This window comes from Coregonus clupeaformis, chromosome 37, assembly GCF_020615455.1.
Source record: "Coregonus clupeaformis isolate EN_2021a chromosome 37, ASM2061545v1, whole genome shotgun sequence".
Classification (NCBI taxonomy): Eukaryota; Metazoa; Chordata; class Actinopteri; order Salmoniformes; family Salmonidae; genus Coregonus; species Coregonus clupeaformis.
This window is the reverse complement of record NC_059228.1, coordinates 1077493-1104780: the sequence shown is the minus strand read 5'-3', so window position 1 is coordinate 1104780 and position 27288 is coordinate 1077493. Positions and strand designations below refer to the sequence as shown.

Below are 27288 nucleotides of genomic sequence, written 5' to 3'. Positions count from 1 at the left end.
GTCACCCTCCTCCGCACACTCCACTGGCTTCCAGTTGAAGCTCGCATCCGCTACAAGACCATGGTGCTTGCCTATGGAGCAGTGAGGGGAACGGCACCTCTGTACCTTCAGGCTCTGATCAGTCCCTACACCCAAACGAGGGCATTGCGTTCATCCACCTCTGGCCTGCTGGCTCCCTTCCTCTGCGGAAGCATAGCTCCCGCTCAGCCCAGTCAAAACTGTTCGCTGCTCTGGCACCCCAATGGTGGAACAAGCTCCCTCACGACGCCAGGACAGCGGAGTCACTCACCACCTTCCGGAGACATTTGAAACCCCACCTCTTTAAGGAATACCTGGGATAGGATAAAGTATTCCTTCTAACCCCCCAAATTGTAAAGTGGTTATCCCACTGGCTATAGGGTGAACGCACCAATTTGTGAGTCGCTCTGGCTAAGAGCGTCTGCTAAATGACGTTAATGTGCCCTTGAGCAAGGCACTTAACCCTAATTGCTCCTGTAAGTCGCTCTGGATAAGAGCGTCTGCTAAATGACTAAAATGTAAAATGTAAATGTAGTTCCTTGAGAGCCGTCGCGGTGTCGGCTTGAGGGGGTATATACACGGCCGTGACGATTACCAAAAATAATTCTCTAGGGATTCGATTGTGAGGTTTTCCAAATCGAGAGAACAAAAGGACTTGAGTTCCTGTACGTTACCACAATCACACCATGAGTAGTTAATCATGAAATACACCTCTGCCTTTCTTCTTTCTGGAGAGTTCTTTCTTCCTGTCCGCTTGATGTACGGAGAACCCTGCTGGCTGTATGGACTGGGATAGTATATCCGTTGAGAGCTATGATTCCGTGAAACAGAGTATGTTACAGTCCCTGATGTCTCTCTGGAATGAGATCCTCGCCCTGAGCTCGTCTATTTTATTGTCTAGGGACTGAACATTAGCGAGTAATATACTCGGAAGCGGTGGATGGTATAACCGCCTCCTGAGTCAGACTAAAAGCCCACTCCATATTCCTCTTCTCTGTCGGCGGCATCTTGGAGCAGCCCCTGGGATGAGGGGAAATGCCTCGGGGGGTACGAATAAAGGATTCAATTCAGGAAAGTCAAATTTCTGGTTGAAATGCTGGTGAGCGACCGTTGATCTAATATCCAAAAGTTATTTCCGTCTGTAGGTAATAATGTAAGAAATAACAACAATACAAAACAAAATACTGCAAAGTTGGCAAGGAGCTAGGAACAGGGTGACCATGTCTGTCAGCACACGTTTGTTTTACTTCTGCTACCTTCTGGTTCATCTTCTGTGGGGTCTGGGGTCTGACGCTGCAGTTAGTCACAGAATATGGATAGGGATGGGAGCAATGTCAAGAGAAAAGAAACCATGCGTTTGTTTTATAACAATGGTGTGTTTAAATGAATTTTCCCCAGATATACTGTGTGTGGGTGTGTGTTTACCAAGGTGAACCATCTTCACTGCGCTGACTTGAGATGTGGTGATCTGTTCTCTCTGCTCCTCCCCTTACCCCTGATCCCTCAGCCTCGTCATGTGACCAGGAGCAGCAGTCGGCCCAGGAGGAAGCGCGGCAGCACAAGAACGAGGCGGTGTTCGTGCCCGACTGTGCCCAAGGGGGCCTCTACAAGCCTGTCCAGTGTCACCCGTCCACTGGGTACTGCTGGTGCGTGCTGGTGGACACAGGGCGGCCCATCCCTGGCACCTCCACCAGGTGAGAGACTGGCACTGCCCACACTGGCACTGCCCACCTTGACAGTACAGCTACAATACACCTGACAGGGGGCTGGAGCTGGAAGTTTTCAACCTGTATTACAGTAGGCTAACGGTATATCGTCTTATTGGGTACCCTGCTTTGTGTCCTGCTTTGTATAGTGTACGTCCTGAAGCTTCCAAGTGTACAGATGCAAGTACATACCAACGCACATGCAGGTACATACAGAATGCCCTTACATCCACATTTCCTATAGAGTCCAATCACACATTAAACTGAGTGCCAGTCACCAGTAGCTAAGCGGTCCATCATGGGCACTGCTGTGTGTGTGATTGAGGGGTTGACGGGGCTGAGTGTGGGGGTCAGGGGTTGGCGAGGCTGGCAAAGAGGGGGCATGCGTGCGGGTACAGTTTTAATGAGCGGGGGGAACGATGCAGAGCTGGGTATCGGATTAACAAGGCCCCAGGCAGGGCGCCAGACAGCGCATTAGTCTGTTCTTGGCCAGGACGCATGGCACAGCAGTGGCAATCGGGGCTCCGCTCTCTCGCGTTTTCCAAGGGAGGCCATGAAAGACGTCCCTGTGTCCCACGCTCTCTGCTTCCCTGTTTTTCTCTCTCTCTCTCACACAAAATTTCCTTTCTCTTTCACTCTTTTTCTCCCATCTCACTCTCACTGTTCCTCTTTCACTCTCTCTCTCTCTCTCTCTCTCTCTCTCTCTCTCTCTCTCTCTCTCTCACACACATACTATCCCTTTCTGTTTTGGGAGCAGCTTCTCACCCTCTCTCCAAGTTGCGGAGAAAGTATTTAGCCACAGTAATATTTCTAGATTAAGTGGGACTTTAAACTGCTGACATTTGATTGCATGGGGAGATGGGGGATGAATTATAACATTGTTCATTTATCCATGAGTGAACTGAACAACATTAATAGTTCTTTACATTGTGTATCACAGATATGAGCAACCAAAGTGTGATGGCAACGCCCGAGCCCATCCCACCAAACCGAAGGACCATTACAGAAGCAGACATCTTCAAGGTGGGTCTGGATGGATGAAGTCTACATGGTCTCTTTCCTCTTTCCTATCTAGAACACATTGTGGAATCTTAATCCTAACCATTAAACTTGTCTCTGACCCTAACTATGCTATGTGACATATAACGAATATATCACTATATAGTGACATATACAGTGCCTTGCAAAAGTATTCAAACCCCTTTGATTTCTTCACATTTGATTGTGTTACAAAGTAAGATCAAAATTGATTTTTGTCAACAATCTACACAAAATACTCTGTGAAAGTTGAAGAAGATTCATAGAAATTAAATGACTAAAATATAGTCGTTGCATAAGTATTCAGCTCCCTGAGTCAATACATGTTAGAAACAGCTTTGGCATTGATGACAGCTGTCAGTCTTTCTGGGTGTCTTTAAGAGCTTTGCACACCTGGATTGTGTAATATTTCCCGTTATTATTTTCAAAATTCTTCAAGCTCTGTCAAGATGTTGGGGATCATGGATAGACAGCAATTTTCAAATCTTGCCATAGATTTTCAAGCAGATTTAAGTTAAAACTGTAACTTGGCCACTCAGGAACATTCACTGTCTTCTCGGTAAGCAACTCCAGTGTAGATTTGGCCTTGTGTTGTAGTTTATTGCCAGCTGAAGGTGAATTCCTCTCCCATTCTCTAGTGTAAAGCAGACTGAAGCAGGTTTTTCTCTAGGATTTTGCCTGTACTTAGCTCCAGCCCGTTTATTTTTATCTTGAAAAACTCCCCAGTATTTGCCGATAACAAGCATACCCATTCCATGATGCAGGCACCACAATGCTTGAAAATGAGGAGGCAGTTACTCAGTGATGTGTTGTGTTGGATTTGCCCCAAACATAAGGCTTTGCATTTAGGCCAAAAAGTGTATTCCTTTGCTGTGTTTTTTTACTTTAGTACCTTGTTGCATACAAGATGCATGTTTTGGAATATTTTTATTCTGTATATTTGTATTCTTCTTTTCACTCTGTCATTTAGGTCATTATTGTGGAGTAACTACAATGTTGTTGATCCATCCTCAGTTTTCTCCCATCACAGTCATTGAATGTTTTAAAATCACCAATTGCCTCATGGTAACATCCCTGAGCAGTTTCATTCCTGTCCTGCAGCTTAGTTCAGAAGGACGACTATATCTTTGATGTGTCTGGGTTGTTTAATATATAATCCACAGCAAAATGATTAACTTGACCATGCTTAAAGAGATATTCAATGTCTGTTTTGTTATTGTTACCGATTTACCAATCACTGCCCTTCTTTATGAGGCTTTTCAAAAGCTCCCTGGTCTTTGTAGTTGAATCTGTGCTTGAAATTCAATAGTTGACTGAGGGACCTTACAGATGTTCTATCTATGGGGGACAGAGGAAGGGTTAGTCATTCAAAAATAATGTCAACCCCTATTATTTCAAACAGAGTGAGTCCATGTAACTTATTATGTGATTTGTTAAGCCACATTTTATTCCGGAACTAATTTAGGCTTACCTAAACAAATAAATAATAATTGGTCATTTAGCAGACGTTCTTATCCAGAGCGACTTACAGGAGCAATTAGGGTTAAGTGCCTTGCTCAAGGGCACATCGACAGATTTTTCATCTAGTCGGCTCGGGGATTAGAACCAGCGACCTTTCGGTTACTGGCAAAACGCTCTTAACCACTAAGCTACCTGCCGCCCAAAGGGGCTGAATACTTATGCAACAACTATATTTTAGTCATACATTTTTATTTATCCACTTTGACCTTAGAGTATTTTGTGTAGATTGTTGACAAAAAATGGCAATTAAACCATTTGAATCACACTTTGTAACACAATAAAATGTGAAGAAATCCAAGAGGTCTGAATGCGTTTGCAAGGCACTTTAAATAATATGTCATTCTAAGTTAAATGTATGTAATATGTCACTATTAGGTTTAAAGTGGATCACTAGCTAGGTTTCCATACAATTGGTGACAGATTTTCATGCAAATATTCTCAAATCCACAATAAATTAAATGTGCATTTTCCCACCAGAAGTATGTTTCCATCAAACTGACTTTCTGATAAAAAAAGCTTTGCGTGATGACGTAATGCACATGAAAGCACTTTCGCGCTTAAAGTTTCTGTGTAACGGATAAAAAAAACTGAAGTTCAATATGTTTCCATCGCATTTAACTCTACCGATGGAATTTTGCATGAAGCCTATCACCGTGCACTTAACTTATTTCATAAGTTCATAACTTATGGTGGTTATGTAGTTCATCATAACTTATTTCATCTGCCTTTAAACTCTGCATGCTTTTCCACATCGTGGTTGTGGTAGAATGTAATATATCATCGCGTGACTCCAAGTTTACTTCGACATGATGCGTTTCAACATCGATTATCATTATCTATTTCACCAACAAATTAATTATCCCACCTTCTCTAGAGTATTTTGTTTTGTCGACATTGGGGAAATGTTACCAACAAAATTGCTGATTTTTGCATTAGGTAATTCATCCGCATGAAATGGTTGGATGGAAACCTGGTTACTATAAGTAACATATAAGTAAGTAATATAAGTAATATGTCAGTTTAGGTGACATATTACTACGTAATGGTTAAATATAACTATTTTGACATATTCTAATGAGACCATGTTTGTTTCACAGCAGTATATCCTATCTGCTGATCCCAACACAAGGGGCAAAAACACAGTGCCTGTGTGTGTCTTTGTTGACATCATTAGTGTTTATCCAGGAAATGCTTGACGCAGGCTGGCTTGATGTTTCCCACAACCCCTCACATTGTGTGTGTGTGTGTTTGTGTGTGTGATAGAGTGAGGAGACAGATGCTGATTAGTGAGGTATGTAATCAGGGACTGACGTGAAGGGAGAGATGTGAAATAGGCCGGTGACAGGGATCGCCAGTTGAGGATGGAAGAGAAACTGCATGTGTGAGAGAGGGAAAGATAATGAAGGACAGGAAGGATGGGGGATAACATGGACAGTTAGTGGAAGATGGATGGACAACAGGGATAGATAGGTGTGAGCAGGGGAAATCCCAAGAGGGTTGGTTTTTAGGCTTTGGTTGCGTCTCCTTTTTTTTTTTTTTTTTTTTGTACAGAATGCGTTTTTTGGCAGAAATGCCTTCTGGAACATGTGTGCCTTAATAACAGACTTGTATGCCATCTGTAAATACGAATACAATTGTTAAATTACGAGCCTAGTTGGTTTAGCCACAGAAAAAGACAGCAACCTTCCCGCTAGCCATGATTGGCTGAGATAATGAGTGTGCTGGACATGCCGAGAGATGAGTTCGGATTGGTCTGCCATATAGCACGCTTCTGTCTATTTGAGCTGGTCAATACGTGTAGGTAATCCGGGCTTTGAAATTTTTTTATCACGTAGTAGAACTGCACAAGTGTTGCTCTCCACTTTCTGGAGGACAGAGTTTTGAAATCAGTGGAATTAGAGTATGATAACTAAGGAGATGGAGAAAACACATGTATCCGGATTACATCTTCAAACTAACGGGTAACCATGGCATCCGTGACAGGGAGAAGCATCCATCCATGATGTATACGGGTAAGATAGTCTAGATAGCTACATTTTCAGATATTACACGTTTCTAATTTTGACAGAAAGTCGTATCATTTCGAGTTAAAGTGTACTGTTAGCAAGCTAGCTAACGTTAGCTGGCTGGCTCGCTACCTAACATTACGTCTATGATCTTATTATTCGTATCTCAGAGCCATTTGCTTTGCTAGTTATAGCCTAATGTTAGCTAACTAACATTGAACCTGGTTGGTTAGCTACCTGCAGATTCATGCAGGGTAGTAACGTCATGAGTTGGGATTATGGTTAATTGTTTACCTAGCTAGCTAGCTACATGTCTTAACAAAAGACTCCACTATGCAAGTAACCATTTCAATAGAATATCACAGCGACAACTGTTGATAGACGTAGCTGGTAAATTTGCTCTGGCTATCTACTCCGATTTCAGAGCATTCTCGTCTGAGTGTGCTAGAGCGCAGAATAACTGACGCATTTACGAATGCTCAACACCCGTTGAATATGGCCAGTGTCAGTAAACGTTGGCAAAAAGCATAAATTGTTGCCAGCAGCACAGTTGTGGTCACCAACGCTCTGGATAACATAAGAACAGCCTAACCAGCTCTGCTAGGGCGTGTACAATGGTCAGTGAGCTGTTCTCTCATTTGTGTCTAGAAGTATCTAGCAAGCTAGCCAACGTTAGCAAGTTAGCTTGGGTGCTTGACTGTTGTTGTTAGGACAGAACGCTCGGATCAACCCTTAAAGAGATGGGTGGGGCTAAGCTTAAGAGGGTGTGAATGATGCTGAATGGGTGTAGACAAAGAAAAGCTCTCCAGTAGGTATCAAAACATTTAAAGGCCATTTTCTCAATAGTGAGGTTACAAGTTTGTTTTACATTTACATTTTATTAATTTTGCAGACGCTCTCATCCAGAGCGACTTACAGTTAGTGAGTGCATACATTTGATCAACTTTTAAAGCAGAATTACTTTCCGATTCTTCCTCAAATGCAGAGTATGATATACCATTTTGTAGCTCTGTGTCTCTGCTTTTATCCAATGTAAAAAACACAATTTCAAATTTTGCTACATAAGACCAAATCAAGGCGGTCGGTCACAATTGTTACCAAAAGTAAGATGAGTTAGCTACAGGAAAATATTGTTGATACTCGACAGGAAATTACAAAAATTACATATTGGTTACCTTACTCTGTAAGTAGTCTTTGGACAAGGAGAGACAGCAATCCATTCTTTGGTTTTGTCACCTATAGCTTCCGTCACCTTCAGCATTTTAGTCCAAAAACCAATGTTAGCATTTGATGAGAGCATCCAGGTAAACAAAACCAAATCATGGATTGCTGTCTCTTCTTGTCTAAAGACTGCTTACAGTGTAAGGAAAAAAATATGAAATGTTTTGAATTTGGGTGAACTATCTCTTTAATTCACCTGTAGCTCAGTTGGTAGAGCATGGCGCTTGCAACGCCAGGGTTGTGGGTTCGTTTCCCACGGGGGGCCAGTATGAAAATGTATGCACTCACTAACTGTAAGTCGCTCTGGATAAGAGCGTCTGCTAAATGACTAAAATGTAAATGTAAATCTGTAAACCCAGCCCCTAATGGAATGACAGCCATTTTAATAGTGTGTAAGATTCAGACAGAGGGAGCTTGGTCAGTAGTGTGTTTAGTGTTGGGCAGCTTTAGGTAAACAATGAAGCAGGAAAAATGGCATAATCTGCTGATCTGGTTTAATAAGGCGCTTTTAGGAAAGCCGATTGACACTGCTTTCACAACTGTGTTAAAAGACGTCTGTCTAGAAAACAGCTTTCATTCTTATTCACACTCCAGGCAGCACACAGAAACACATAAAAAAATAATAAATCTAATATTCTCAACACCATACAGCATCAGATACATGGGCTACATAAAGACAGAGGGCCCCTGTTTCGCTCGATCGGATGCTTTCTGCTTTGAGAGGGCTCAGACACGCCAGAATCTGTCCAGAAAAAGCTTAATGCTTTTCTATGGGCTTAATATGCAGCCCTAAGCTTGTCGCCTGCCTTCCCGCCTTTGGGACAACGACTCCCATTGTTAGGGCAGAGATATGAGGATCTCGGCATTATATACAGATCTCTGGTTTCAGCCACTTGTGAATTGGAAAGGAAAGTTGGCGGGTGCACAGTGCACTGTTCGGATGCTGGCTTGCCCTAAAGTAAATTGATGTTTTGCCAAAGTTGTATAATTACTCCAGTCTAAATACAATTATTCAAAATACTTCACCAGAGAGCATGACTTAGCCATGGAGAATCATTAGCTTCTTTAAAAAAATAGCTGTGGATTGGGCTATGCTTATTTGGGAAGCAAGCAATCTGCAATTTGGGCAGTGCGCGTGGCAATAGGGTGATATTTGTGAAGATAATGTGTCTTGAGTATAATTTAAAATGTTGAGACAAGAAGAATGGGAGGGGTGTGTAGCTAACATATGGCGCGTCTCTCTCCAGAATGTATACACTCATCTGTCCAGAATGCGCTCTGCTGTCTCCCACCAATTCTTGCGCATTCATTGTTTCATTGTGTGAATTGTTTGCCCTTTGATTGTTTATTCTTCTAAGTTCCCCATTACATGTGTCACCAGTAGGTCTAGTAAACGTACCGTTAATCCCCGTCATTTAGTTACATTAATTAACGCATGTAATAATTAGTCTACAGTCATTTACCGTTCTCATTCTTTGAGTGGAAACGTTGTTTACAGAGTTCACAACCTGCTACACTTGTGAGAAACAAGTTTTGGTTTATTTCATAACCATCATTTACGAGTTTAGTCAATTTTTTCATTGTCTTTTGTTTGGAGTCAGGGCCGGCTCTAGCATCTTGGGGGCCCTAAGCGGGATTTGGTTGGGGGGCCCCCCACCTCACGGCAAAATATTTTAATTCTACACATTTTGTCATAATCAAATTAAATTAAATTTTAGTTGCCACATGCACCGAATACAACAGGTGTAGACATTACAGTGAAATGCTTACTTACAAGCCCTTAACCAACAATGCAAATAGAAAAAGTGTTAAGTAAAAAAATTAAAGCAAATAACTAAAGAGCAGCAGTAAAATAAAATAACAGTAGGGAGGCTTTATACAGGGGGGTACCGGTGCAGAGTCAATGTGCGGGGGCACCGGCTAGTCGAGGTAATTGAGGTAATATGTACATGTGGGTAGAGTTAAAGTGCCTATGCATAAATAATAAACAGAGTAACAGCACCTTAAAAGAGGGGGATGGGGTGGGGGTGGGGGTGGGGGTGGGGGGCAGTGCAAATAGTCCGGGTAGCCTGTAATCCATGGCTTCTGGTTGGGGTATGTACGTACGGTCACGGGGGGACGACGTCATCAATGCACTTATTGATGAAGCCAGTGACTGATGTGGTGTACTCCTCAATGCTATCTGAAGAATCGCGGAACATATTCCAGTTTGTGCTAGCAAAACAGTCCTATAGCTTAGCATCTGCGTCGTCTGACCACTTTTTTATTAACCGAGTCACTGGTGCTTCCTGCTTTAATTTTTGCTTATAAGCAGGAATCAGGAGGATAGAGTTATGGTCAGATTTGCAAAATGGAGGGCGAGGGAGAGCTTTGTATGCGTCTCTGTGTGTGGAGTAAAGGTGGTCTAGAGTTTTTTTTCCTCTGGTTGCACATTTAACATGCTGGTAGAAATTAGGTAGAACGGATTTAAGTTTCCCTGCATTAAAGTCCCCGGCCACTAGGAGCGATGCCTCTGGATGAGCGTTTTCCTGTTTACTCATGGCCTTATACAGCTCAATGAGTGCAATCTTAATGCCAACATCAGTTTGTGGTGGTAGATAGACAGCTACGAAAAATATAGATGAAAAGTCTCTTTGTAAATAGTGTGGTCTACAGCTTATCATGAGATACTCTACCTCAGGCGAGCAAAACCTCGAGACTTCCTTAGTATTAGATTTTATGCACCAGATGTTGTTTACAAATATACACAGACAGCCACCCCTTGTCTTACCGGAATCAGCCGTTCTATCCTGCCGATGTAGTGTATATCCCGTCACATGTTATCCATGTCGTCGTTCAGCCACAACTTGGTGAAACATATTGTAAGATATTACAGTTTTTAATGTCCCGTTGGTAGGATAGCCTTAATCGTAGGTCGTCCAATTTGTTTTCAAATGATTGAACATTGGCTAATAGGATTGATGGAAGAGGCAGTTTACTCGCTCGCCGTCGGATCCTTACAAGGCACCCCGACCTACATCCACGATATCTCTGTCTCTTTCTCATGCGAATGACAGGGATTTGGGCCTTGTCGAGTGTCTCTAGGATATCCTTTGTGTCTGACTCGTTGAAGAAAAAATCTTTGTCCAATACGAGGAGAGTAATCACTGTCCTGATATCCAGAAGCTCTTTTTGGTCATAACAAACAATGGCAGAAACATTATGTACAGAATAAATTACAAATAACGCGAAAAAACACACATAATAGTACAATTGGTTAGAGGGCTGTAAAACGGCAGCCATCTTCTCTGACGCCACTTCATTAGAAGAAAATGTTGCCGTTTTAAAGGCCCAGTGCAGTCAAAAACGTGATTGACCTTTGTTTTATATATACAGTGCCTTCAGAAAGTATTCACACCACTTGACTTTTTCCACATTTTGTTGTGTTACAGCCTGAATTTAAAACAATTTAAATTGAGATTTTTTTTGTCACTGGCCTACACACAATACCCGTATACATGGATGAACGCTTCTCCCTCTCTGTCACGGATGCCATGGTTGCCCTTAGTTTGAAGATGTAATCCGGAGACAGGTGTTTTATACAACAGCCTTTGTGTGTTCTCTTTTCAACTCCGCATATTTACAATCAAACGCCAGACTTTTCTCCGTCTCCTTAACGATCATACTCTGCTTCCACCAGGAATTCCACTCATTTCAAAACTCTGACCTCCTAAAAGTGGAGAGCATTAGCGACACTTTTGCAGTTCTTCGTGATACCTTTCAAAAATGCCACATTAGAAACGATTACCTAAACATACTGAACAGCTCATGTTATAGACAGAAGTGTGCTACATGGCAGACCAATCCGAACTCATCTCTCAGCATGTCCAGCCCACCCATTATCTCAGCCAATCATGGCCAGTGGGAAGGTTCCTGTCTTTTTCCGTGACTAAACCAACTAGGCTCGTAATTTAACAATTTGATTAGTATTTACAGATGGCATACAAGATTGTTATTAAGGCACATGAAAGTTCACATATTCAAAAAATGTTTTACGTTCAAATGCCTCTCCTGTGAAGCAGCGACGTGCAACATATGCCCAGTTTCCTGAATCGAGTCACACATATTGTCCGTTTAAAATCTATGAATTATTTTAGATTACTTTGATAAAGTTGGCTATAAATCGATCTCTGAATGTGCTAGAGTGACGAAACCACTCTCTCCTGCTGCACTACGATGTAAGGATTCCAGGCATATGCATTGTCAGTAGCTGTTCAGCCAGGAGTTGATGGAGAGTTGGAAGAGCGAATGAAATGGTAGGAGGGACATCCCAGCTTCAAGTGGTGTCAGATTTCACATCATATGTCACAAACGTGGAAGACATACACTACCAGTCAAAAGTTTGGACACACCTACTCATTCAAAGGTTTTTCTTAATTTTTTACTATTTTCTACATTGTAGAATAATAGTGAAGACATCATAGCTATGAAATAACACATATGGAATAATGTAGTAACCAAAAAAGTGTTAAACAAATCAAAAGATATTTTATATTTGAGATTCTTCAAATAGCCACCCTTTGCCTTGGTGATAGCTTTGCACACTCTTGGTACTGCATGCACTGATCTACTGTGGGCTCTGCCGCCTCAGCCATACTGTCAGTCTATCATCAATTGGTCCGCTACTATTCATAGAGTTTATCTTGTGATCTCGACAAATCAACTTTTATTATGTCGTGATCATGAGAAAATCATCTTGTGATCTCGACAAAATAACTTTTGTCATGACGTGATCATGAAATAAATAAGTTGTGATCTCGACATAACAATGGAATAATTGTTTTATTGGTACACTACATGACCAAATGTATGTGGACACCCGTTCATCGAACATCTCATTCAAATCAAGGAAATTAATATGAAGTTGGAGTTGGTCCCCCCTTTGCTGCTATAACAGCCTCTATTCTTCTAGGAAGGCTTTCCACCACTAGATGTTGGTCCTCTGTAGCTCAATTGGTAGAGCATGGCGCTTGCAACGCCAGGGTAGTGGGTTCGATCCCCGGGACCACCCATACGTAAAAATGTATGCACACATGACTGTAAGTCGCTTTGGATAAAAGCGTCTTCTAAATGGCATATTATTATTATATTATTAACATTGCTTCGGGAACTTGCTTCCATTCAGCTACAACAGCATTAGTGAGGTCGGGCACTGATGTTGAGCTATTACGCCTGGCTTGCAGTCGGCGTTCCAATTCATCCAAAAGGTGTTCAATGGGGTTGAGGTCAGGGCTCTGTGCAGGCCAGTCAAGTTCTTCCACACTGATCTTGACAACCCATTTCTGTATGGACCTTGCTTTGTGCATGGGGGCATTGTCATGCTGAAACAGGAAAGGGCCTTCCCCAAACTGTTGCCAGAAATTTGGAAGCACAGAATCGTCTAGAACGTCATTGTATGCTGTAGCGTTAAGATTTCCCTTCACTGGAACTAAGGGTCCTAGCCCGAACCATGAAAAACTGCCCCAGACCATTATTCCTCCTCCACAAAACTTTACAATTGGCACTATGCATTGGGGCAGGTAGCATTATCCTGGCATCCGCCAAACCCAGATTCGTCCAGGTGGTGAAGCGTGATTCAGCACTCCAGAGAACGCGTTTCCACTGCTCCAGTCCAATGGCGGCGAGCTTTACACCACTCCAGCCAACACGTGGCATTGCACATGGTGATCTTAGACTTGTGTGTGGCTGCTCAGCCATGGAAACCCATTTCATGAAGCTCCTGACGTTGCTTCCAGAGGCAGTTTGGAACTCGTAGTGAGTGTTGCAACCGAGGACAGACCATTTTTACGCGCTACGTTTTTCTGCACTTGGCGGTCCGTTTTGTGAGCTTGTGTGGCTTACCACTTCACGACTGAGCCGTTTCCACTGAGCCATTTCCACTTCACAATAACAGTACTTACAGTTGACCGGGGCAGCTATAGCAGGGCAGAAATTTGACTTGTTGGAAAGGTTGTATCCTATGACGGTGCCACGTTGAAAGTCACTGAGCTCTTCAGTAAGGCCATTCTACTGCCAATATTTGTCTATGGAGATTGCATGGCGGTGTGCTCAATCTTTCAACACCGGGTGTGGCTGAAATAGTGGAATCCACTCATTTGAATGGGTGTCCACATACTTCTCTATATGTAATGTATATCCTCTCTGGACTTTCATAATTAAGTGGTGCTTAAGCCACCCTTTATAAAGCACAGGTTTTATGTCATATTTGACATAGTGGGTTATGTCACATTTGACATTGGTGGTTATGTCATACCGTCATGCCAAATTTATGAACCCTTTATAGAGCATGACATACAGTTATAGATGATTTGTGACACATTTATGAAGGCTTTTTATGGCGCCGGAGGGGATGGCTGCCGTTTTATGGACTCTTAACCAACCGTGCTATTTTGTGTGTTTTTTCGCATTGTTCGTAACTTATTTTGTACATAATGTTGCTGCTACCGTCTCTTATGACCGAAAATAACTTCTGGACATCAGAACAGCGATTACTCACCTTGAACTGGACAAAAAAAATATTTTTAATGAGTCGGACGAGGGATTTGCTTCAAACACCCGACAGGGCCCTCATACCCGTCATTCGCAGTAGAAAGAAAAGGAGATATCGCGGAAGGAGATCGGGGTACCTGGTAAGGAGCCTGCGACGAGTGCCTTTGCCATCGATACTATTGGCCAACTTACAATCGCTTGATAAGAAAGTGGAAGAACTACAAGCACGTATATCCTACCAACGGGACATTAAAAACTGTAATAACTTATGTTTCACCGAGTTGTGGCTGAAAGAAGACATTAATAACATACAACTGGCGGGTTATACACTGTATCAGCAGGATAGAACAGCAGCCTCTGGTAAGACAAGGGGTGGAGGTCTACAGTGGCTTGCGAAAGTATTCACCCCCCTTGGCATTTTTCCTATTTTGTTGCCTTACAACCTGGAATTAAAATGGATTTTTTGGGGGTTTGTATCATTTCATTTACACAACATGCCTACCACTTTGAAGATGCAAAATATTTTTTCTTGTGAAACAAACAAGAAATAAGATTTAAAAAATAGAAAACTTGAGCGTGCATAACTATTCACCCACCCCCAAAGTCAATACTTTGTAGAGCCACCTTTTGCAGCAATTACAGCTGCAAGTCTCTTGGGGTATGTCTCTATAAGCTTGGCACATCTAGCCACTGGGATTTTTGCCCATTCTTCAAGGCAAAACTGTTCCAGCTCCTTCAAGTTGGATGGGTTCCGCTGGTGAACAGCAATCTTTAAGTCATACCACAGATTCTCAATTGGATTGAGGTCTGGCCTTTGACTAGGCCATTCCAAGACATTTAAATGTTTCCCCTTAAACCACTCGAGTGTTGCTTTGGGTCATTGTCCTGCTGGAAGGTGAACCTCTGTCCCAGTCTCAAATCTCTGGAAGAATTTCCCTGTATTTAGCGCCATCCTTCAATTCTGACTAGTTTCCCAGTCCCTGCCGATGAAAAACATGGTGTTCTCGGGGTGATGAGAGGTGTTGGGTTTGCGCCAGACATAGCGTTTTCCTTGATGGCCAAAAAATATCAATTTTAGTCTCATCTGACCAGAGTACCTTCTTCCATATATTTGGGGAGTCTCCCACATGCCTTTTGGTGAACACAAATGTGTTTGCCTCTTTTTTTCTTTAAGCAATGGCTTTCTTCTGGCCACTCTTCCATAAAGCCCAGCTCTGTGGAGTGTACGGCTTAAAGTGGTCCTATGGACAGATACTCCAATCTCCGCTGTGGAGCTTTGCAGCTCCTTCTAGGTTATCTTTGGTCTCTTTGTTGTCTCTCTGATTAATGCCCTCCTTGCCTGGTCCGTGGGCTTTGGTGGGCGGCCCTCTCTTGGCAGGTTTGTTGTGGTGCCATATTCTATCCATTTTTTTATAATGGATTTAATGGTGCTCCGTGGGATGTTCAAAGTTTCTGATATTTTTTTATAAACCAACCCTGATCTGTACTTCTCCACAACTTTGTCCCTGACCTGTTTGGAGAGCTCCTTGGTCTTCATGGTACCACTTGCATGGTGGTGCCCCTTGCTTAGTGGTGTTGCAGAATCTGGGGCCTTTCAGAACAGGTGTATATATACTGAGATCATGTGACACTTAGATTGCACACATGTGGACTTCATATAACTAATTATGTGACTTCTGAATGTAACTGGTTGCAACAGATCTTGTTTAGGTGCTTCATAGCAAAGGGGGTGAATACATATGCACGCACCAGTTTTCCGTATTTTTTTAATTTTAAACAAGTTATTTTTTTCATTTCACTTCACCAATTTTGACTATTTTGTGTATGTCCATTACATGAAATCCAAATAAAAATCAATTTAAATTACAGGTTGTAATGCAACAAAATAAGAGAGTTTTCATCTATATTCTTCGTAGCTGTCTATTTACCACCACAAACCGATGCTGGCACTAAGACCACACTCAATGAACTGTATACGACCATAATCAAACAGGAAAACGCTCATCCGGAGGAGGCGATCCTAGTGGCCGGGGACTTTAATGCAGGGAAACTTAAATCCGTTTGACCTCATTTCTACTAGCATGTTAAATGTGCAACCAGAGGAAAAAAAACTCTAGACCACCTTTACACCACACACAGAGACTCTCCCTCGCCCTCCGTTTGGCAAATCTGACCATAATTCTATCCTCCTGATTCCTGCTTAGAAGCTAAAACTAAAGCAGGAAGCACCAATGACTCGGTCAATAAAAATGTTCACATGCTTACCTTGATACCCACTTTGCTCATGGACGACCAGGCAAATGTCAGATTTTCGGTTGTCTGATAAACTTTCACTCGGCAATTTACTTTTAAAAGTGACATTTTTGAATGTGGCCGTTGAATGTGGCCGTTGAAGATGTTCACTAAATGATCTATAACAGACATTTACAAATATAAATAGATTGAACTTTTTATAAATGTGATAACAATGCACAAGTACATTTGAGTGGATATAGACAAATGCCAAACATGATTGCAATATTTTAAGCATCATAACATGCACAAGTGGCTCAAATAATTCCCTTGGATCCAATAACATACTTTCTCTCTTTTGTGCTTTAGAAACCAGCTGCCTCGTGTTAATGACCCTGTATAACTCAGTTTAACTGCATCCGTTTCTGTCACTCTGTAACAGAAATATCCAATCAGGACAAGTTAACACAATTAATACACAACCAGCAATTGAATGTAGGTTATTAGTTAATGTACAGGCATATTGCCATATTTTGACGATTATAAAATAATCCACTAAATCTAAACCCAAGGATCAACAACTGAGCATTTTAAACCTCCCTACATTCACCCCTCTGTCTTGCATTCAGATGACCCTGTATATCTAATACCTTTTCCATCTTGCAATCTACATAAATATAACACAGCAAATCTTTATAACACTTGTTGATTTAATGAATAAGCCCTGCCCTATTTTCAATGCAATTCCAATGTGTGTGTGTGTGTGTATGTGTTTCTGTGTGACTGTGTGTGTCTATGTGCCTACATCTGTATTTTGGGATACTTTTAATGACTACTTTAAACGTCTTCTGATCGGAACCAAATTTGGTATATCATTTAGCATCTATTGTTCGAATGCACATCTTCAAATGCACTATTTTCCAAAACTCTAGCTGAAACAATATGTCTGCTATGAGACAATGAGCTTGCATGAATGTTTTTTCCTGTCCAACAGCGTCACAATGTGGCCAAACTCAACCATATTTTACAGGTTAGCTAGACTCATATCCTTAAGCATGTGTGCCAAATTTCATCACTCTGAGTCAAACAGATCAAGAGCTATAAACATGTGCCCGTTATAGTGCCACCATGAGGTCGATATGAATATGCTTGCATATGTTGAGTCCTCACATTGTTTGGAACATGTGTACCAAGTTTCGTTACAATGCAAATCTCCGTGACTGATATATATGCGTTTGTGACAGACCACTCCCACTTGAGTGTTTATTGGTAAGTTGCAACCATGTTTTTTGACGTACTATCCTGGATTATAGTGTGTGTACAGACCTTGGTCCATAGATGCCATATATCAAGTTTTGCAATGATTGGTCATTCGGTGCCAGAGGAGTAGCATTTTAAGTGTTTTTCACAAAATTCAAAATGGCGGAAAATCCATCATGGCAGACTTGATGGATTTTGAGGCAAATTTGTTTTCCGTGTGAGGAGTGGGACGTATGGACTACATTTCATGGTCACACAGGGTGCAGGGGCTGACCTTTCAAAGTTTGCATTTTCAATCGCTTGTTTTAGTGCCACCATATGGCCAATTGGCATGGTATTGCATGAGAGAGTGTGCCCTTGGGCCTTTACCATTTTACTAAATTGCACATTCCTGAGCCTTTTCATCTCTTGGGAATTTGACATTTTTCACCAAAACGGCAGAAAAAGGCACATAATAATAATAACAATAATGAACTGGAACAAATACAATAGGGTTTCACCAGCTTCACTGCTTGAACCCCTAATGAACCAGAAGAAGAACAATAGGGTTTCACCAGCTTTGCTGCTGAACCCATTATAATAATAATAATAATAATAATAATAATAATAATAATAATAATAATAATAATAATAATAATAATAATAATAATAATAATAATAATAATGAATGCCAACAAATACAATAGGGTTTCATCAGCTTAGCTGCTGAACCACTAATGAACGGCAACAAATAGAATAGGGTTCCACCAGCTTCGCTGCTTGAACCCTTAATAATAATAATGAACGCCAACAAATAAAATATGGTTTCACCAGCTTTGCTGCTTGAACCCCTAAATATAGCTGCAAGCAGCAATGCCAGGTTCAAGCTATGGGCCCACTGTGCCACCATCGGGACAAATTGGACACATTGCCCTAGGAGGAGCTACTTCTGCACTCCTTACCACACTTGTCCAATATCACAACTCACAAACAGATCATGCAATATGCATAGTTTGGAAAGGTTTGTATGATGTTAACTGTTTTAAAATGACTTCTTCTCCAGAACCACTAGACCGATCGGCACCAAATTTGGTAAATAACATCTAGGGATGCACATCTTCAAGACTCTTGTTAAAACAATATGGCCACAATAAGCAAATGAGCTTGCATTAATGATTTTTCCTGTCCAAGAGCGAATTGAGCCATACTGAACCAAACTGAACCATACAGATTAGCTACACTCATATCCCAGCTTCGCTGCTGAACCCGTAATAATGAACGCCAACAAATACAGGTCAACATGTTAATAATCCAGGCCATGCAGGAGCCATGAACAGAGCTTCCACTGTTTCCAGACCGGTCCACTGCTGTTTATGTAACACTGTACCCGGCCAGAGCTGTGTTTGCAGGTGGAGTTTACTGAACAGAACAATAACAGAACAGGTCCAGGGTGGAGCAGCCCACGGTACCAAAACATTCAAGGGCCATTTTCTCAAAAGTGGGGTTACAAGTTTATCAACTTTCAAAGAATAATTACTTTCCCATTGTTCCTCAACTGCAGTGTATGATATACAATTATATACAAGAGTCTCTACTTTTATCCAATGTAAAAAAAACACGATTTCAAATTTTGCTACATAAGACCAAATCGAGGCGTTGGGTCACATTTCTTATGAGGCATGACAGAGGACAGGTGCAGGCTTATTATCATCACACACTGAAAACACTATCTGCTATTGATGTAGCCTACGGTTTTTGCTATTGCCATACTCTTTCTATAATTTATGTACTATATAATTACACCCTCTTGGTCAGGTTGTTAATGTGTTCTCAATAACTGATCTGGTTAAAATGCTCCATTTTGTGGCCCTGCTAGAGCCTGTTGAGCATTTGTGAAATATTGCTTATTACAAGCTGGAGAGAAACTAATGAAGAGATGTGTTGTTAACCAAGTTATCTGTGGTTGAGGAGGTGGAAATGGGATGGGGAACAACTACAACCATCCCATGAGAGAGACCTCAACCGCAGAACATTAGATTCATCAGAAACACACAGTAGTAGAGTACTGCTTAGCGAGGCTTGTTCGTAAAGACTCAGAGTGTGAGAGTGCAGTCACACTCTCACACTCTCACAAACATGCATACAACATCTATCATGGCACCCTGTCCTATATAACTCCCGTCTCTCGTTATAAATTGTGTCGGGACAGAGAGTCAAGAAAAAGCTGCATCTAGTTTTTTTTTTTTTTTATGAGCTATTGCTTCAGTGGCCGTAAACTCGGTTAGTGTATAAAACTGGGAAGGATAATTATAAATGTTGCCTTCACATCACAGCAGCATATTTGCACTTGAAGCACTGGTGTTGAAAGGTTTATGGGGCGAGAAGGAAGAAGGGGGCAACATGCGCTGAAAGGTGTGAGGGGATGGGGGTGTTTGGCCAGTGTGAGGGACAGAGGAATGCCATGGGGGCTGATCCTGGGAGCTGCTGCACTGAGTACTGACAAGGCTTTGCCCCATGTGGGTTTATGAATTAACCAGGCAGATCGCTCAAGAGTGACTTCAAAATTGGACGTGTATCCATGCCCTGAGGACGCAGGGAAATTCCTTTGAAACCGGCCACTAGGGGCAACAGTGAGCCCTATTATCATCAAGTAGGCTTGGGTTTTACTAGGGCGTTGTGGACAGGGCTGGTGGATGGGTATAATCCCATGACTCTGGATCAGAAGGTTGCGTGTTTCGATGGTTCGAAGGTTGCGTAATCCCATGACTCTGGATCAGAAGGTTGCGTGTTTGATCCCAGTGGTGGACACTCATTTTTTATTTTTGTTTGAACCCTATCCAAAACCTTAAAACTTGACCTTCTAAATTTGGCGTTAGGAGAAACGTGGATAAACGTCTAATTCTTGTTGGAATTAACACTGGCTCACACACACACGTCACACAGGCCCGTATACACACACACACATATGGATGTACGCAAGCAGGCACATTCACACACATATAAACACACAAACACACACACACACTCACTTCAGTGCATGCTCGCACAAGCAAATGATATACAGTTTATCAAAACATAATGAATAGTAGCAGGGACAACCCAGCAGGTCTTCAACAAACAAAGATGTCTTCGTGTTCTGCGCAGGACAACTGTGTGTAACTTCGCCCAATTTTATTTTGCACCATATCTGTCAGTCAGGCATTACGTAATTATAATCATTAACCATTTACTGCTTCGGTCTGGGCCTGAACGGAAAACGTCCAGACTCAATTTCATTTGAATGATGGCAAGAACATTTGCGTCCTGCCCCTTAGCTAAATGGACGACTAGACAAGAGTTGACCACACCCACACACACCGTCTACTGCCAATTGGTAGTGTCTCGCTGGATCTGGATCTTTACCTGAAGGCTTAACATTTGTATGAACTGGAGGGACATTTGAATTCCTGGAGGATTACAGAAATTCAATATACACAAACCAACGAACAACTCCAACTATCCCACAAAATCCCAAGTCACTAGTTTGAAAAACAACAACATTGTTTCGCCCTTTTTCTTGTGAAGGTGCAATTGTGTGAGTATCTAGACTAAATATGCACAATAAGGCCACCAGGCACCAGCTATGCCATTAACAGGTGGGTAAGATATTTTAGGCTGAGGATGCACGACAAAACCGAACCACCCCATCCTGCCCCCCAGGACGCCTCTTCTCCATAGCAGCAACCTTATAACGTTCTGCTAATGTGATTTGATTTATTTCATTCATGCTCGCAGTTGACAAGACTGAATTATGCAGAATGCACAGTTACATTTAGACAATACTTTAAAAACACAAGATACTACATTAAAGAAAAAAGATCCTAGCTTACAAGAAATTCGTTTAAAAAGTCACATTTCGGTAGCATTTTTCATCCTATTTGTCCTTGCGTTAATACTGGACTGTTGGTTCTGGTTGCGGAGGTATCTGTCAGTACTGTCTCCCCTTCTCTGTGGTAAGCCTTTGACATGTCTGCAAGCAGGACCCGGACCATTGTGGTTTGCTTTGAGTCTGGCTCTGTAAGCCAGATGCTCTGACCACCGCATTTGTGGTGCTGTGTTTAGGAAAGTATGCATACTGGTTTTTGCATTCCTCAAAAGCAACTGACATGAGCTTCTTGACAATGAGCCTTTCCTGGACTTTGCCCAGACAGGATCTCAGAGAAATTGGTCTCCAATCACTTTTCTCTGCAGGAAAGGGGATCCTAGGAACAGGGAAGATGTTCGCGGTCTTCCACACTGTAGGTACAGACCCCAGTTGATAGGAGGTGTTTACTAAGTGTGTGACCACTAGAGCTAGATCCTCTGCAAAATCTGTTACTTTACATACCACATAGTTTACGTACAGTGCCTTCAGAAAGTTTCCACATTTTGTTGTGTTACAGCCTGAATTTAAAATGGATTAAATAGAGATTGTTTTGTCACTGGTCTCCACACAGTGTCAAAGTGGAAATATGTTTTTTGAAATTTTTACAAATTAATACAATATGAAAAGCTGAAATGTCTTGAGTCAATAAGTATTCAACCCCTTTGTTATGGCAAGCCTAAATAATTTCAGGAGTACAAATTTGCTTAACAAGTCACATAATAAGTTGCATGGACTCACTCTGTGTGCAATAATAGTGTTTAACAATTTTTGAATGACTACCTCATCTCTGTACCCCACACATACAATTATCTGTAAGGTCCCTCAGCCAAGCAGTGAATTTGAAACACAGATTCAACCACAAAGATCAGGGAGGTTTTCCAATGCCTCGCAAAGAATGGCACCTATTCGTGCCATGGTGAAGTTATTAATTACACTTTGGATGGTGTATCAATACACCCAGTCACTACAAAGATACAGGCGTCCTTCCTAACTCAGTTGCCGGAGAGGAAGGAAACCGCTCAACGATTTCACCATGAGGCCAATGGTGACTTTAAAACAGTTTCAGAGTTTAATGGCTGTGATAGGAGAAAACTGGGGCTGGATCAACAACATTGTAGTTACTCCACAATACTAACCTAATTGACAGAGTGAAAAGAAGGAAGCCTGTACAGAATAACATATTCAAAAATATGCATCCTGTTTGCAACAAGGCACTACAGTAATACTGCAAAAGAAATTGGCAAATTCAGGCTGTAGCACAACAAAATGTGAAAAAAGTGAAGGGGTGTAAATACTTTCTGAAGGCACTGTAGCTATTGGGAAGAGGTGTCCTGAGAGTCTAGATATTTTATTGGGTCTGGGCCATTGAGGGCCTACTCAAATTTAAATGCAAGTTTCAGAGCAGAAACAGCCAGGCCTGTCTAACAGTTAAGACATGTGAGAGTCAGTCGAGTCGTCAACCCTCGGTTCAGCTGCTGATAAACCTTTGCTTTTCTCTCTCGTCAATCCTCGATTACGCTGCTCATACACCTTTGCTTTTCTCTCTTTACCTGGGAAAGGAGGAGATGAGGCTGGGTGTTTACCCCTGCGCTGGTCGCCACCTGTTAGAGAAGGGCCAAGCATGCTATTATCTCCTGTGTAGGCCTGGGTCATAAGAAGAGAAGAAACCCTGGATAATCTTCTCCTTCTCCTCCCACAGGCGGCGCGTTGGGGTGGGGGAATGGGGGATGGAGGGGGTGACTGTGAGAAAACCAAAAACTCCTGGAGGAAGAGTCCAGGAATCTCTCGGGCCTTCAGCTCTTCCAGAACAACCTTGGCACCTTATTCTTAAAACATTATGGCCTAACACACATTTACTATCATTAGGGTAATTTGCTTCAGTTGCCTCCTCATGTATGTACATATTGGAGAGGTTTTTTCCATACTGTTCTGCATGTGATGAATGGCTAAGGCTAGGTGGAGGTGTCTATTGGATGGAATTGTTTAACTCGTTTCAATGGCAGACGAGACTCCAATTTACCCAGTGACACATATACGGCACATACCGGCTATGTACATTTCTCAACTGATTCATTTTTTACAAGTTCAAATATAAATCCTCAGACCATCACACACATATTGATTATAATATCAGGTAATGTTGTAGATAGAGACCAAAAGGATGGGAATATTAAGATGATCATAATCAATAATATCTACAGTTTGCCTGTGAAAGGGCACCAGGCGTTGGTTAGTCACGCGGGGGCCACGGGCCGGGGCCCCTGGTCTGTAGCCCACAGCTGTGAAAACTGTGAAAGGTTTGCTCTGGGAGCCTCCAGGATGATTGGCAGTTATCTTCTTCTGTGTGACAGAGTCTCGTTGGGTTTTATTTTCCCCTCTGCCATATTTATGTGCTACTCATGTTCAAACTACAGTCTCTGTTATTTTACTTCCCTTCCCAGAGGTTTATTGGGGTTTTATGGCGGCCACCAACTTTGAAAAATTGCTGGCATGACATTGAATGGAAAGTCATTGTTCTGTCTCATTACTCGCCGATGTTGAAGTTCTTTTACAAATCAAACACATAATAGGTGAATATGCACTTATTCAGCTACCTTTGTTTTCCTTTTCAGGGTGTCCCGGGGCAAAGAAAACAGAATTTCTGACGAGTGTTCTCGACGCGCTGTCAACAGACATGGTTCATGCTGTCACAGATCCAGCGTCTGCCGGCAGGTTAGAATGTCACTGATTGATTTATTCATTGATTTTTTATTGATTTAAATGGTTTGTTAAAAGCCCACTCCTTAATTAGAAAAATAAACAACATTGCAGCCAAGCCACTTTAAAGCTGAGTGATATTCTTTAATATCATACAATATGATGAATTTAAATGATCACAAATTGATGTAAATATCACAGAGTGGGCCATTAACGGATTAATTCCCTGATTGATTGATTAATCAAACAATCGTGGATCCACAGGATGTTGGAGCCAGACCCAAGCCACACACTAGAGGAAAGAGTGGTCCACTGGTACTTCAGTCAGCTAGATAAAAACTCCAGTGGCGACATCGGCAAGAAGGAGATCAAGCCTTTTAAACGTTTCCTGCGCAAGAAGTCCAAGCCCAAGAAGTGCGTGAAGAAGTTTGTGGAGTACTGTGACATCAGCAACGACAAGGCTCTGTCCCTGCAGGAGCTGATGGGATGCCTGGGAGTCACCAAGGAAGAAGGTGAGATTCCCAATTCTCATTCCCAGAGAATTCCCAACCAGGAATACTGCCTGACGCAATTGGGAATGGTAGACCTCACGAATACTAAGGTTGTAATAAGCTGCTAAAAGATTCATCGGAAATTACTATGAAGTGCTTTTATAAATGAAAACTGCTGGTAAAGTTTTACACTTCTCTCGTCATGTAAGGCTGATTAGATTATGTCACTGTTTTTCTCCAGGGACCAAACCAGGTGAAGGTACATCCTCCAGTAAACTGGTAAGTAAACCCTGGTAATTACTTGTGTGAGTGTTTTATGCTGCACTGATAAGGTCAGCAAATATCGAAGTGACAGAGTTGACATCCAAGCAGTGAAATAATGGGAGGCCGTCTGCTCTCTTTTAAGGTCCTTAATATCAAATAGTCTGTTACAAGTGTTTAGGTAAAAAAAAAACTTACAAAATAAAACATTCACATTAAATGTTTGTCATTTTTCACCTTTTATTTATGCACTTTTCTGCACCTTGCACTTTTTGGGCAGTATGATGCCCAAATAAATTATTTATATTTTAGCATTTGAGCCTCCGGTTTGGGGTTCTTGTGAATTTTACCGTAACATACAATAAATTACAGTTTTCTGTTACAGTGCAGTATGTTCTCTTTTCTATAAGATCCTAGCAGTGCTAACATTGCCTTTGAAAAGCAGGATATAATAACTTTGGAGAAAGATGTGTGAGATATGTATCACAGATATAATTTGCTATAGTGCTTGGTTCTTCATCTTCTCAGAATCCCTCAAAGAAGCAAGGCTAAGCCGACAACCGAGATTTCCCCTCCCCTTTTGGAGCTTCTGCCCTCACCAATCGGCAATGGAAACCATAGTATTTGCACTTTGTACTTTAAGAAATGTAAATTCCCTTTGTTGAAATGAGGTATTTAAACAGACTGCTGAATCTGTGAATGACGTAGTTCGTTTTTTTAATGTCTTTACACATTTTTTTTAAACACATACAATGTATGTGTCCTTTGTGTCTAAAAAAAAGTATACTTTTCAGAGTTGTACAAGTTTTGTGATGTTACATTTTGTGTCCCCTTTGTATTGTTCCATTTTATTGTTGTTGATGTTAACGCAGATGTATTTATAGTTTGTTACATGGCTAAAACAATAACTTAGGCACCTCCGCATCTTTTATGTAGTTACTGACCTAGCAGCCCCGCCTGAGCTCTGTACAGCAGTTTGTATTATTAAACATGGCTCATCACACAATCAATTTTGTTCAAAATGTATACATGTTTATTAGAAATAAAGAACTCTTTTATGAAACATTTGGATCCCGCTTTATATGACGTGTTTTAAAGCGTTACACGTTTGGTCATCATAGAAAGTGTTACCGAAAATACAAAACAGAAAAAATATTACAGAGTTTATAGACAGAAGAGGTAAATACGAGGAGAAGTAAGTGGAATATAGAGGAAAACAGGTAGTTGTAGTAATAGTTGTTAGACCATGCAATATTTCCCATCGTACCCTCCCTTGTATGACTGATAGACACATGCAATGCAAATATGGGTCCTGCTTTAAATGACGTTCAGCTTATAAAGGCCTCATAAAGCCGTCATAATGCCTTCATAAGCACTACATAAATGTGTTACAAAGCATCTATAACCGTATGTCATGCTTAATAAAGGGTTCATACATGTGGCACAACTGTGTGACATAACCACCAATGTAAAATGTGACATAACCCACTATGTCAAATATGACATAAACCTGTGCTTTATAAAAGGTGGCATAAGCACTGCTTCATAAATGCCTTATAAATGATATTAAATTGAGGCATCACAAAGCATTTATAACCCTGTCATGCATCTTGGTAGAGCATTGCAGCACCAGGATATTGGGTTCGATTCCCTGGACCACCCATAAGTAAAAATGTATTCACTCATGACTGTAAGTCGCATTGGATAAAAGTGTCTGCCAAATGGTATATATTATATTATATTTCACTAAAACATTTATAGAATGGCCCAACCTCTTGGGTGCATAGTCAGTATTGGACCTGACCTCAACTTCCCCCAAAATGCTGTGCTGCAGGATGACACACACTCTAAAGTGCAGTCAAGCACAGCAAAAAAAGTTGTTATGGCCTTTTAAAATCAGTTTTTATTTTATGCCTACTTTTCCCAAATTCCATTGTCTTGGTTTTGTTTTTTGGATTTCCACAAATTTTTTCTACTTTACCCTATTTTTTCACACTTTTTTAATAGAAAAACAACAAAATTGGGAATTTCTGTGTTTACAACAATGCTTAAATAACATCAGGGGATAACTTTTGAGGTATGGGAAAAATCTAAGAAACTTAGATTTTTTAGTGTAGTGGCCCTTTAATTCTGTGAGCATGCCATGCACTGTTGTTTGGTTAGCGTTTTTTTTTTGTAGTGATGTGATTCGGCCGGCAATGAAATTGGTGTAATAAATGGCCAGCAACACTTCAGAGCCCCATGAAACGACAGCATATACAATACACATTCTACAGACCATACTGAGTATTCCCTACAATACTTTTTCTGCGGCACCTAGAATAATTCTTGCTCTAAACTAATTTGTATTACATATACAGTGATTCGCATTGGGGGCATGTATTTGACCTTGGAACATGTTTTAAAACCCACATTCTATGCACATG

The 27288-nt window shown here is 41.4% G+C and overlaps 1 protein-coding gene across 4 annotated transcripts in view; it reads left to right on the top strand.

Annotated features, from left to right (window-relative positions):
* smoc2 (SPARC related modular calcium binding 2) overlaps positions 1-25925 on the top strand; it is an 89993-nt gene extending 64068 nt beyond the window's left edge. For 2 of the 4 annotated variants that reach the window (XM_041866142.2, XM_041866143.2), the window contains exons 8-14: positions 1526-1712; positions 1874-1930; positions 2665-2747; positions 24026-24125; positions 24375-24622; positions 24843-24880; positions 25391-25925. In XM_041866142.2, coding sequence (XP_041722076.1) covers positions 1526-1712; positions 1874-1930; positions 2665-2747; positions 24026-24125; positions 24375-24622; positions 24843-24880; positions 25391-25414 — 737 coding nt within the window. In that variant the 3' untranslated portion in view covers positions 25415-25925. The remainder of the gene's footprint in view (positions 1-1525; positions 1713-1873; positions 1931-2664; positions 2748-24025; positions 24126-24374; positions 24623-24842; positions 24881-25390) is intronic. The other 2 variants (XM_041866145.2, XM_041866144.2) reach the window with 1 other exon arrangement.
* Positions 25926-27288: the final 1363 nt, after the last annotated feature.